General features: G+C 40.1%; 1 protein-coding gene across 19 annotated transcripts in view; it reads left to right on the forward strand.

Moving 5' to 3' along the window:
• The window catches only part of KIAA1217 (KIAA1217 ortholog), a 356,899-nt gene that overhangs the window by 249,836 nt on the left and 94,988 nt on the right, over nucleotides 1-12,075 (forward strand). For 9 of the 19 annotated variants that reach the window (XR_007906998.1, XM_051802248.1, XM_051802259.1 and 6 more), the window contains one exon: nucleotides 3,199-3,279. The exons of 8 other annotated variants lie outside the window; for them this stretch is intronic. Coding sequence is in view for 8 of the 11 variants with exons in the window: in XM_051802248.1 (XP_051658208.1) it covers nucleotides 3,199-3,279 (81 nt within the window). In the remaining 3 variants the exon portion in view is untranslated. Of the gene's footprint in view, nucleotides 1-3,198; nucleotides 3,280-8,973; nucleotides 9,032-12,075 lie in introns of those variants that run through there. 2 more of the 19 variants (XM_051802256.1, XM_051802255.1) reach the window with 2 other exon arrangements.

The raw sequence follows: 12,075 nt of genomic DNA on the forward strand, positions 1-12,075 counted from the left end.
TCTACGCGCTGTTAGAGCTGGTCAAGTAATGTTCATTCAAGCCAGCTAAGGGTCTGCACTCATATAGGAGAATGATAACACAGGCTCTGTACAACTCCATTTAGGAGGAGACATGGGATCCTATCTGCTGGCCAGCAGAGGTTGCTCAGAGCACATTAGTTGATTGTTCTGCACTCCACAGCTCTTTATTTCTTAGTAAGTCAAGTCCAGGTTTTTTAATCTTCTGTGGGATTTGCTCCAATACCCTCTTTCTCCCCTCATGCCAGGTATTAGATTTGATGCCTCATCTCTCTAGAACAATGACAGAGTCAGTGAGGGAAGCAGGAGATGAGATTGTCCCAGGAACCTGTCCCTGGGGTGGGAAAGATTGCAGCTCTTGCTGCATTTGGAAATAGCAAAGCTCTTCTTGGATTCATTTCCCATCATTGTGGACTATATATATCCATGTGCATGCCCACAGATGGGAAAAAATTAACATTCCCCTACAATCTAGAAGTAAAGGAAGAAATAGATCATTATTGTTTTCCCTCTTTAAATACCTTTGAGGTCATCAGAGTGCTGATGAAGGCATCAGCGTAGTGTTGAGTTTGGACAGAAATGCAGACAGTTAAGAAATATTTTGGAAAGTTCCAAAGGAAGCCATGCTTCAGGTTTGGATTCAAACCCAAATGTCTTCAAATTTCATTCATAATAAGGTCTTTATATGGGCTGCAGTAATGGTCTTAATTATACTTCTCCCATACTGGCATGTCTGGATCTTCTTTAGGAGATCTGCAGTTTGCTACATGACACCTTGGAGGCCTCGTTTGTCTCCTTGTGTAACCTTATGGAGGAATTGGAGAAGCCTGCTGCTGCACTGCTGTTGTGGTTCTTGATTTGTGTGTGGTTCATTTTTTTCCTGCAAGACCGTATTTCTTCAGAGAACCCTAACTCTTAATCCTGCATCGCATCCATTGATTTCAGATCAACTCCCATAAGAGGAGGGGGAGACTTCTGGATCAAAGGTGGACTGATTTTACATATTTTAACTGCAAATCCTCATTTATCTCCTTGCTTTAAAATTAAAATAAATACCATGTTATGATGAGAAGAGGGGGAGAGTTAGGGATACAGGCAACATTTTCTATGGATTGACTGTGGGAAGTCTTTCAGGTTTCTTCAAGCATCCTTATTTCCTTACCCACCCTTAGGTCAGCATTGATGTTTCACTTCCTTTGGGACTAGGAAAGTCCAGAGAAAAGTGACAGAGTTGTAATTCTCCATGAGGTGACAGCCTCTGAGGAAACTAAATAGCTCAGGTTGATCCTCTGCAATGGCTTTAGGAAGGGCCACTGTTGCACACTTTTTAATGCTGCCACTGGGCAGAGTAATGTCCCTTCTGAAGTGTGGTCTTGGTGTGTAACGATGCCTGCATGTCAGACAAACAGGAAGAATGATTTTTCCCCTTGGAAGTCTTGTGTATCTGGCATTGGGATTTAGTCCTTACAGAATCCGTTTTTTTTTCTTTTTAAACAGAACATTTTAATAAAGGCCAAAGAGAACTTCTCAGGTTTGCATGTGTGGGGTGGTGACATTATAAAGACATGAAAAACACTAATACAGTTTCAGTATTACTGAGACATTAGCAACAGACTGTTTTTGTCTTTGTGGTTTGGAACTGGAATTTATCCAGTTGTTGCCGGAAGGCTACATTTAATTTGTACTGTGTTTGCATAAATAGCTTATTTGTAAAAATCGCATTTTACTTGAACAGTTCTGAATTATGCACTTATCATAGGGAGAAAAATGATCTATTGTTCTCTTTAAATAAAATGGTACTGCCCTTCCAAAGTATCCAACAGACAAAAACATGAAAAATCACAGCATACTTATATGTTACTTATCTCGTCCCAGAATCAGCTCTCACATGCTCATATCCTCTGGGTTTGTAAAATTCAGAAGATTTTTTGAATTACTCTCTTAATTGTAATGTTGGCATTATAATTACTTGCTAAATAAGATTCTTTAACAATGACATCCTTGTTATCAAAGCAGTTGCACTTCTTTGCCTGGTATGAATAGCTGCATGCTCTGAACTGGGAAGCAGCAGTTGTTGTGGGAGCCTGATTCTGGTTGGAGGAGGAATGGATTGCTTAGAGAAGGTTTTTCTGGAGCACTGTGCAAAATCTCTTTTACCCCATAGGCAAATGAAGTTTAAGGAAAATACAGGACCTCCACCTCTGCAGACTTAAACAGCAGTAGGCAATTTCCCCTCCAATTAGCATCTCACTCATGTGTTGGAGGGAAACAATGGTTGGGTTTTTTTGGCCCTTAAACCCCTTTTAGCAAATTTTCACATTCTGTGCCTTTAAGATGAGATGTAGAATAGTACAGAGAGATGTCATTGGAGGAGACTTTATAATCATACCATAGTTTCTTTTAATATTTTTTAAATTGGGGTTAATCAAGAGTTATATAGTATTTCTGAGTTCTGCTTGAAGGATTCCATGTCTCTGTAGTAAGTGTGAAACCAACACAGAAGTATAATGACTGCTGCAAACTCCAGCCAAGAGTTCTATCATTTCTTATGAGGAATGCATATTATGCCATATCATGTCAGATATGGTTGCTATACATATATATATATATTTGCCTGTATGGTTCAATTTTCAGCAATTAACTCTTGTATTAGAAGAATATTCTCTATTTCTTTGACATACAACCACATGTAGCGCACCTGAAATGAGTCCAGCAAGAGTTCTGAGAATATGGCATATTAAGTACTGATAGAGCATATTGTTCCCTGCCACATGTGTTTCCTTCATTTATTTTTAATGCTTCTCTCTCCTCTCCTCTCCTCTCCTCTCCTCTCCTCTCCTCTCCTCTCCTCTCCTCTCCTCTCCTCTCCTCTCCTCTCCTCTCCTCTCCTCTCCTCTCCTCTCCTCTCCTCTCCTCTCCTCTCCTCTCCTCTCCTCTCCTCTCCTCTCCTCTCCTCTCCTCTCCTCTCCTCTCCTCTCCTCTTCCTCTCCTCTTCCTCTCCTCTTCCTCTCCTCTTCCTCTCCTCTTCTCTTCCTCTTCTCTTCTCTTCTCTTTCTCTCTTCTTTCAGTATACTTTTATATGTATGGGTTATTCTTTTTTAATTTCTATTGTTCTCCATTTTCTTTTCCTGTTAACAATTATCTCTCCCCCTCCCCTTCTTTTCTCTCTCTGATCCACAGGTTTTGCAGTGCATGTTGATCTCCCTTCATTCAGAACTTGACATTCAAAGGTACTTGATGAAAATTGAATCCTCTCAGAGAGTTAGTACTGTACTTTCTTTTTTCTGCACTCTGCTGTGAATTGCATTTGTTACCCTTTAACTGCGTGTGTCTTGCTTCACAATTAGAGTTCTCAAATAAATCTGAATCTGCATGCTTTGTCTCTCTGTATTTGACAGCAGTGAAGTATCATTTATATAGATTAATTGCATATGGGAGTGTGATGCATGTGCATCCTTTGACAATTTTTTAATTCTGACTTTTGCTTTAATAGCACGATAGACATGAATTCCACGCTCCTGCCTTAGATGCTCTGAAATCCACCAAAAGTCAGTGAGAGATCCTAGATAAATAAGTGATCCCTAACAGCTGTTCCAATTCTTGTTTTATTTATGTGTTTATACATCCTTGGAATTGGCTTAGGTGGTAATAGTCTTGATGCTAAGTTAAGGACAGCTCTGTGGGCACAGCAGTAAATATTTTTGTATTGAACATGCAAAAAAGCCTAGTTCTACAACTTGACAAATTATCTTACTTGTACACTGGGCACCTGTGAAGTCACCTCTATATCACCTTTCACCCTGTTGAGCTTCTCTTTCATTTCTATATGGCTTGTAACACCATATAGGATGGATGTCTGCTACGATTACCTTTTTGCCCCACCCAGGCAGTGAATGTGCAGATGCCTTGTAGATACATAGGTAAAAGGTGCCTCTGCGTGGTTTCTGCTGCAGTCAACACCACATTTATAAAAGCACCAAGGTAACACGTGCTGCTGCAAGCAAAGGGTGAGGCGGAGCATGCAGAGTGCACAGCGCCTGATTTGCACCTGATTTGTCACTTCCCAACTTGTTTTGTTTCCACTTTCGCGATTTAAGTAGGCCAATAAACATGCCTACCACAGGGAAGGGTGGGACAGGCAGAGGTGTGGTGAGCAGTTAGGTCTCTCCCTCCCTTGCCAAGGAGATGGCCTCGAAGGAGGGAAAAAGAAGAAAAAGGACAAGGTGACAAGTTGGAAGAGAGGAGCAGAAGCTTCTACAGCATCTCTCCTGCAGCAGCCCCCTAACTATTCCCAGGTGCGAGAGCAACAGGCTCTAGTAAGTGCTTCATCACAGGTTTAATTCCATGAATTGAGGCTAAAAATAAGTCATCGGCGTGAGTGTGCTGCCGCCGGAGGCAACTCTGCTTTTCCCGGGCGATTGTTCTTGCTGGGGTTGGCAGCCCCCACGGACACTTCACACCCCGTCCCGCAGACCTCGCTCCCACCCTCCAGCCGTCATGGCGATGGCTCTTTTTTTCGGTTATTTTTAAAACAGCGTGTTAATTCAGAGCTCTTTCTTAGCTTGTAGAAACACAGAAAAACAGGTTTTTCCAGACCGGTGCATTGTGTTCCTTTGCTTTGGGAAAGAGACACCACAAAAACAGACTCTCCTCCTGTTTTCCTTAGGGACATGTGTGGGAGAACAGGGGTGGGTAGATGATAATTTTCTTGAATCAAAACTCACTATCCCCTAGGTACATTTAGGCATCTGGTATATATTCTTTATTTTTTTTCTTTCCCTTTAGCTTTTGCATGTGGTTTTAAGCATGTAAAGATCTTTTCCCTTTAATCAGCATAATGACAGTTTTTGTTTAAATCATCCCTTTTAATCTTCACAGTTCTCATGGCGATTTGGGGGATTGTGTAGGTAGGAGTTACCTCACCCGCTGCTGATGAAACGCAGCCATCTCCTGGATGGAACAAAGGGTCATGCTGGCTTGTGAATACTTTCACAGTAGAGTTTTTCAGGAGGGAAAAGAGAAATAGCTTCCAACTGAAACTACCATAAGATTTTAATTAAGACAAATGTTGATGTCCAGGCTGGAATTTATGGATAACTTATTTAAACAAAGTAATAATAAACTGAAGCTGTGATGCAAGAATAAGACTGTAAAAGAACAACTTTTGCTCTGAGCAAAATTGATGGAATCATAGAAGCCTTTGCAGGGAAAAATAGTGTGATGATCAATGACTTTTTAAATTTGGCTATCACATATAAATAAATCCTTCATGTCATAAAGCATTAGAATAAAGCAGAGAGATAAATTATTTTATTTTAAAATTGAAGATTTCTTTCATTTGGTGTGAACTTTTGCTTTTTACCAGTAGGTGACTAATAGTTTTCTCTATTGTTTTACTTCAATTTCTACCCTAAAATCTCAGACTGGCAATTGTAGAAAGATAGAACCTTAGATTTGGACAGAAACATATTGAGAAATATTTGTACACTTTAATGTGGATGGCTTGGGTTTTTCTGATATTACACGTATTCCAAAGAGATGCCACAGCATGTTGCATATTTCAGTCTGGACTTGTCTGGACCAATTAAGCTGCTCCTAGACGGGCTATTGAGTTCCTTAGGGCAACATTTTCAAATGCAAGTTCCTGCAATTAAACATCTGAATAACAGATCTGGCAGCATAAGTGCTGAGCACCTACAGCTTTTATTGCTCCTAATGAATATCTTTACTGTAAACACATAGCTTTCCTGTAAAACAGGTTTCAATTTATCTAGGTGCTTACAGTTAAAAAAAAAAAAAAAAAACATTGAAAATATTGCTTCATGTCAGTAATTTCTAACAGAGTTCCATGAAAAACTTTTTCTGCTAACTCTGGGGATCAACCGGCTGAAGAGCAACGTGGTCCTGCCCAGGGCGAGCAGCCTGTAGATATCCTGCTCGGTGATTCACAGCACTTGGGATTAAAAGAAATGGGGTTTGGCGGTTTGCCACAGCAGGGAGCATGCAGCTGGCCACCAACCAAGGCTCGTGGGAAAACGTTCCGATTTTTAGCATGATTTGAATATCATTCCGACCTAAAAATATGGCAGATATACTCTGACACATCATTAGACATGGGGGTTTTTTTCCTGCTAGGTGAAAGAAACTGGGGTCAGCATCAGTGAATAAACAGAGTGGTGATAAAGATCCTATCATAAGCAGAGAAGAGTTTTTCCTTCAAATAAATTCATAAAATTGAGTAAAATGGCTACTCGGCAGAGCATCCTGAGCCTGACACAGGATGTGTGACTGAGCATTATTAGTGCTGTTGACTGAGTTATCTTCCCCTCCTTCTCGTTCACGATGGGAAGGCATGGGAATGCTTTCTTTTACCTTACTTGGGAGAGTTCTGGGTCTATTTCCTGCCTTCCTCAGAGTATGAAAAGATCTGCTCTGGGGCTGTACCTCAGGTTCACAGTACACTGAATTCATTGCTTTGCTTAATGACCGCACGGCAGGTGGCCATGGGAGGGCTCTGTGATTCGTGCTCTGCTGGCATTACTCCTGTGGTGAGTATGGCGAGCTCAGGCTTTCCTCAGGACCGCCGGCGGCAGGAGGGGGCTGGCAGTGCCGCAGACAAGGGGGAGCTCGGGCAGCATCCAACGCAGAACATGTCTCAAAGCCAGGGAGGCTGCAGGCAAGTGGGGTACCTTGGTCCAGTGCTAGGGGTGGTGGGCAACCATGACTCAGGCATTGTCTCTCTTTCTCCTTATCAAAGAGGAAAGAATTCTGACCGTTCATACCATAGAAATCAATATTGCCGCCAAACTGAACATGCATGTGAGCAAGAACTGGCCTTGTAACTCATTGACATTGATTCAGCAGAACACAGTGAAGTGTTTGAGTTCAAAATAGAGAAATGAAAGCCAGATAGATCTGGTAGCCCATGAGCAGGCATCAGGGAAGACTATAACTAACACCTACCACCTACAGAATCTGCACACTGTCAAATGGGCAGTTGCCCTCCCGCTCTCTTCAACTCAGGAGGACACAGATGCCGGAGCGCCTGCTCCTGGCATGGTACCATTTCCAACCGATGGTGTCTGAAAGAAAGATGCCACAGATTTTTGCACCTTATAATGGTGAAATAGCACACAGAGAAAAGTGAGCTTGTCATGAGAGATGGTTTTATGTTGCATTCAGCTGCTGAATCATCTCCCCACCCCCAGTTGCCCCCAGTGAGAGAGAGTATCCAAATACATCCCTTGCAGAGATGTAATGTGAACTTTAGTTTATATAGACATTTATAACCATTTAACTTTTCTGAGAAAGTGCCATGGAAGAAGTATGGAAAATGCTTAAAAACAAGCTAATGTGAGTAGTATTCACTTTCTCTTCAACAGTAATATGTCACTAATAGCACGTCCAGACAAGTAAAACTCTGTGTTAATATGGGACCCCAAAGACTGTATCTGTGGAAAAAGCAGATCCATCCTTCAGACAGTGATAATTTGAATCTGACAGAAATGTGATGAAGAAACATTATTGTTGCAGTTGTAAGAACTCATATTGTGACAATATTTTAGAATTACTAATCTCATCATACACAAAACACAGCCTATTTATATGCATATGTGCAGTCTGTCACATATCCTTTATTCATCTTTGGCACAAGTCACAGGACAAATAGTTTACTTGAAGTTCCAGAAAAATAGGCTTCTATTTTTCTACTAATTTTTCTTCTCTATTTGAAATGTCAAGAAGGCTCTTAAATGTGGCAGTTTTTTTGCTTATGCTGTGTTCTTCAGAGCACACAATTGGAAGGAGTTATTTTACTAGCTCTGTATTATTTTTTTATGTCTTTGTTTGCCATTTTTACACTGCCAGGAGTGCTAGCACTTCCAAGATGCGTACGATAAGATTCTTTTCCTGAACAGAGAAGTTTCTGTCAAGATAAAGGCTAAGGAAGTTCCTGGAGACAGGAAATAAAAAGTGTGAATTGATCAAGAGATGAAATTAAATCTTTCTTCAGGTTATGTTTTTTTTTTCTTAGTTCTGTTTTGTCTGTGAAAATGTGTGAAGCAAATTTGCAGGAGAGATTTTTGAAAAGGAAAAGAAGTAAAAAAGGCTTCAGTTATATAGATTAATGTGGAAAATAACTGGAAATGAGCATAGAAGAGCTCTGTGAAGAGCAGAAAAAACATAAAACCAGATAGAACAAAAGGGTGAGAGAATTTGTGTGGACAAATGTGAGCAGAGGACCAGAGGCAGAAGCATGCACAGAACTTGATAAACATCTCTGGTGCTCCATGACTGCTCATTACATTGGTATTTCTGCAGTATTTCACTTTTCCTTATTCAAGTACCTTCATATTTCATTCCTAATTATTTGCAATCTTACTACATTTAAAGAGCTTCGCACTTTTTTCTTTTTTTTTTTTTTTCTGAGTCAGTGGAGGAACTAAAGCAGATTTATTATAAAAGTGCATTCTTTGGACAAGCTGTAACAGAGAGATATTGGTCATGAGGCATGGTTAACTACAGGTTTAATGCTTCATCAAATCCCAAGAGAAGTTGAAAGATACTGTATCTTCTGTAATTGCTACCTCCGTGTGCTATACTTAAATATATACCCTGAAAAGGTTACAAGGATCTATATCCTTGTAAATAAAATAGTGTATCCTAAGTAAAGAGTCATCTCAGAGCACTGTGTAACTATATGTAAGTTTTCACCAGAATTGTTCATCCTTATTTTGGCCTTTCCTTTCTGATGAGCTTCTGACCCAGAACCAGCACAGGCAGTATCTTTTATCAGAGAAGTCCTTAAGGAGGGTCAGCATAACTCAGCTGGCTGAAAAATTAGTCCTATTGCACCAAGAAACATTCCTGAGGGTGTCTCCTAACACATAGCTGGGGGGAGGAAGACCATGGCTGACTGAGGAAATGTAACCTAACTGGTCTTGGCAGAGGGGAAGGAGAGAGACCTGCTGCCCAGTTCTGAACCTTCTTCTGCTTTCTGGCACTTATCCCAAAGGTGGCTTGGAAAGTGCGGGTGTTTCTTTGGGTTTGTCTGCCTGTGTGGAGTATCTGTTTACATGTTTAAATTTTGGATGGTGCTACTCCTCTAGTTGGCATGTCTTGAGTTTTCTCTGTTAGATATTATGGGGTTTTTTGCTACAGCACCATTCTGACTCTCACAGTAGCAGTCTACACTATGACTCTAGTTGAGTTCTGATGGGTCCTGAAACATGGACTATTGGGGGTGAATATTTATTTTGTAAATGTCTATATTGTGTGCTAGTTCCTGAAAAGTACTTAAAAGGACAATTCCTCTAGTATTATTTTAAGCTTTTTAGTATTTTTAAAATACATTAGTGAACATTCTATGGAAAAATATAAATAGCATTACTTATTAGGTATTTATTTGCCATTTTTCTTATTTATCTTATTTAATATTAGAATCAACATGCTGAATATTTATTGCAAGGGTTGGATAATACTGAAGGTTTGTGCACTGCTTTCTTCAACCATCTTTATAAGCTCTTGTAGGTTATGTCTCTGTAAATGTTGCTAGTTCCTTCCCCACTGCATGGGTTGGTTTTCCTAAGAAATCATATCTAGGAATCCACTTGATTTTGAAGTAACATCAAGCCTAGTGCTCGTTGCCAATAATGAAAATGCTTTCCTATCAAGTATGCACTCATATCTCTCAGTTACTTAAATAGCCGCTGTTGTTGCTGAGTTTGAGGGTTTTTTTAGAAACTGTTTAAAATTCAAAATCACTCCTGAAATGCAATGTTTACAGGAGTTGAGCATGACAAATGGCTTGAAGCCTTTCAGTGACAGTATGTGTATATTTGATGGATCTCATTTATAGCTTGCATTGGGTTTACGTTTGTAATACTCCACTTACAAGAGTGGAACTACTGTGGGTTTGGCTTTATGTCTGTATTACTCCACTTACTAGAGTGGAACTACTATGGATTTGAACCGGTGGATTAAGAGGAAGGCAGGGCTTCATGTCTGAGCAGGATCCACGACGTACCTCTGCCTTGCTTCAGGAGGCTGCAGTGAGGAATGAGGGCTGCCAAAGGGGTCATTTTTAGTGTGGTGGCTGGATGCCAGATGCCTACCAAGCCACTCTATCCTCCCTCCTCAGCAGGAGGAGAAAATAAACAGGGGAGAAAATAAGATGGAAAAAACCCTCATGGGTCAAGATAAAGGCAATTTAATAAAGCAAAGGCTGCATGTGGAAGCAAAAGAAAACAAAGGATGTATTCTCTATTTTTCGTGACCAGGTGGTGTTCAGCCACTTCCCAGAAAACAGGATTTCAGGCTTCTGTACACATAGCAGTTGCTCCTTAGGACAAATGTAATAACAAATGCTCCCTCTCCTTCTCGTTTTCTTAGCTTTTATAGCTGAGCAGTCATCATATGGTATGGAATATCCCTTTAGTCAGCTTGGGTCAGCTCTCCTGGCTATGTCCCTTCCCAAGATCTTACCCACCCCCAGCCTACTGGGTGAGTAGGGGAGTGTTGGAGAGATCCTTGATGCTGTTCAGGCCCTGCTGAGCAGTAGCCAAAATACTGTTGTCTTATCAACAACTTTCTAACTACCAAGTACAGCACTGTAAGGGCTACTGTGGAGAAAATTAACTCTGTCACAGCTAGACCCAATACATTTAGTCACAGTAATTATGTCATTGTCATCCATGGGGATCTGAGATGCTCTACAGAAACAAAACATTGCTGAGGTTGGCTCCACTTGTGTATTGACAGGACATGCTGAGCAACTGCACAGCTAAAGCTGTGTTATGTTGATTCTGGTAATGAAGTGTCCCCTTACTGCTCCCATTTGCACCTGTCCATATGTGTCAATGAAGATGTACATGCAACTCCATGTCTCAGGTGACATCTGGGCATTCAAATTTAAAAAAAAATAAGCAAAGCAAAATAAGCTTGATTCATGTAAGCAGAATATATTTTCTTAAAGAAACAAAAGCAATCCCCTTCCCAATAAACTCTGGAATAAAGGACCTTTTGCAGGTGATTTTATTGCTGCCTTTTTTTTTAATCTTGTTTTACTTTTAGTTATGGTTTTCTAGAAAGTGAGAATTATGTGTCTTCTAGCTCCCTGTTAATGGACATAAGTTTTTAATCAGTACAAGGAACTATGGAGCTGTAATACCTTGGCTTGGTAGTACTTCCGTAATATGCCCGTGTAAACAAAATACTTCAGCAGTGACGCTTCCTAAACCACTTCGGAAAGTTGAATGAAGAAGTACTTACCAAATTCCTTTTCTGTGTTTGCAGGTCACTTGTCACCTCTGTAACTTTTATACCACAAGTTCCTGTATTTACAGCCTGTAGACTAGTACTGACCATGTCAAAGGCACTTCAAAGCTTGCTTTAGAACAAAAGTTGTTAGCTTTAAGTCCTGCATAAAATTCAATGCTCTTGAACAATTTCATTGCAGGACATTGGATAATACCTACTATTGTAATATTAGCATTTTAAAAGTGAAAAGTTCTGGAGGATTTACTTTCTTCTAAAGTATTTCTAATCATTGTAGTTCGTGAGCAACTGCACAACTTGGCAGCAACAGGCCTCTATAGCCAGCTAATGAAAATGTAATAAAAGTTGAAGTTCTTCATACATTCAAGGTCATGTAAGGAATATTATGTGACCTTGAAAGGAATATTATGCATACTATTGCTGAAATAAGCTTGCTTTATTTCACTTGAAAAACCACCAAAAGAACCAGATGTCAGCAAGATAAGTCATTTTGGCTTTCCAGAAAGAAGCACAATCTTTTCTGGATCTTGACAGCATCTTCAAACCTAGAGTTGAAGTTAATTTTGATACAGGGGATTTTAAATGTAATAGCATCTGAATTTAAATTATAGGGGAGAGAAAAGCATGTAAGTTTAATGACATCTTGTGTCTGCTGCTGATTATAGACTTTTATAAAGTTCATATTTACCTACTGGTTTTGGAACTGAGTAAGTTTGCTTTACTTTGAATTTCTGCTTGTACAATGTCTGTTTCCGTTTGTTGTGATATAGTTTGATTGAGGCA

The sequence above is a fragment of the Manacus candei genome, unplaced genomic scaffold (assembly GCF_025592945.1).
Source record: "Manacus candei isolate 608988 ecotype Guabito, Panama unplaced genomic scaffold, ASM2559294v1 h1tg000056l, whole genome shotgun sequence".
In the NCBI taxonomy this organism is placed as follows: domain Eukaryota; kingdom Metazoa; phylum Chordata; class Aves; order Passeriformes; family Pipridae; genus Manacus; species Manacus candei.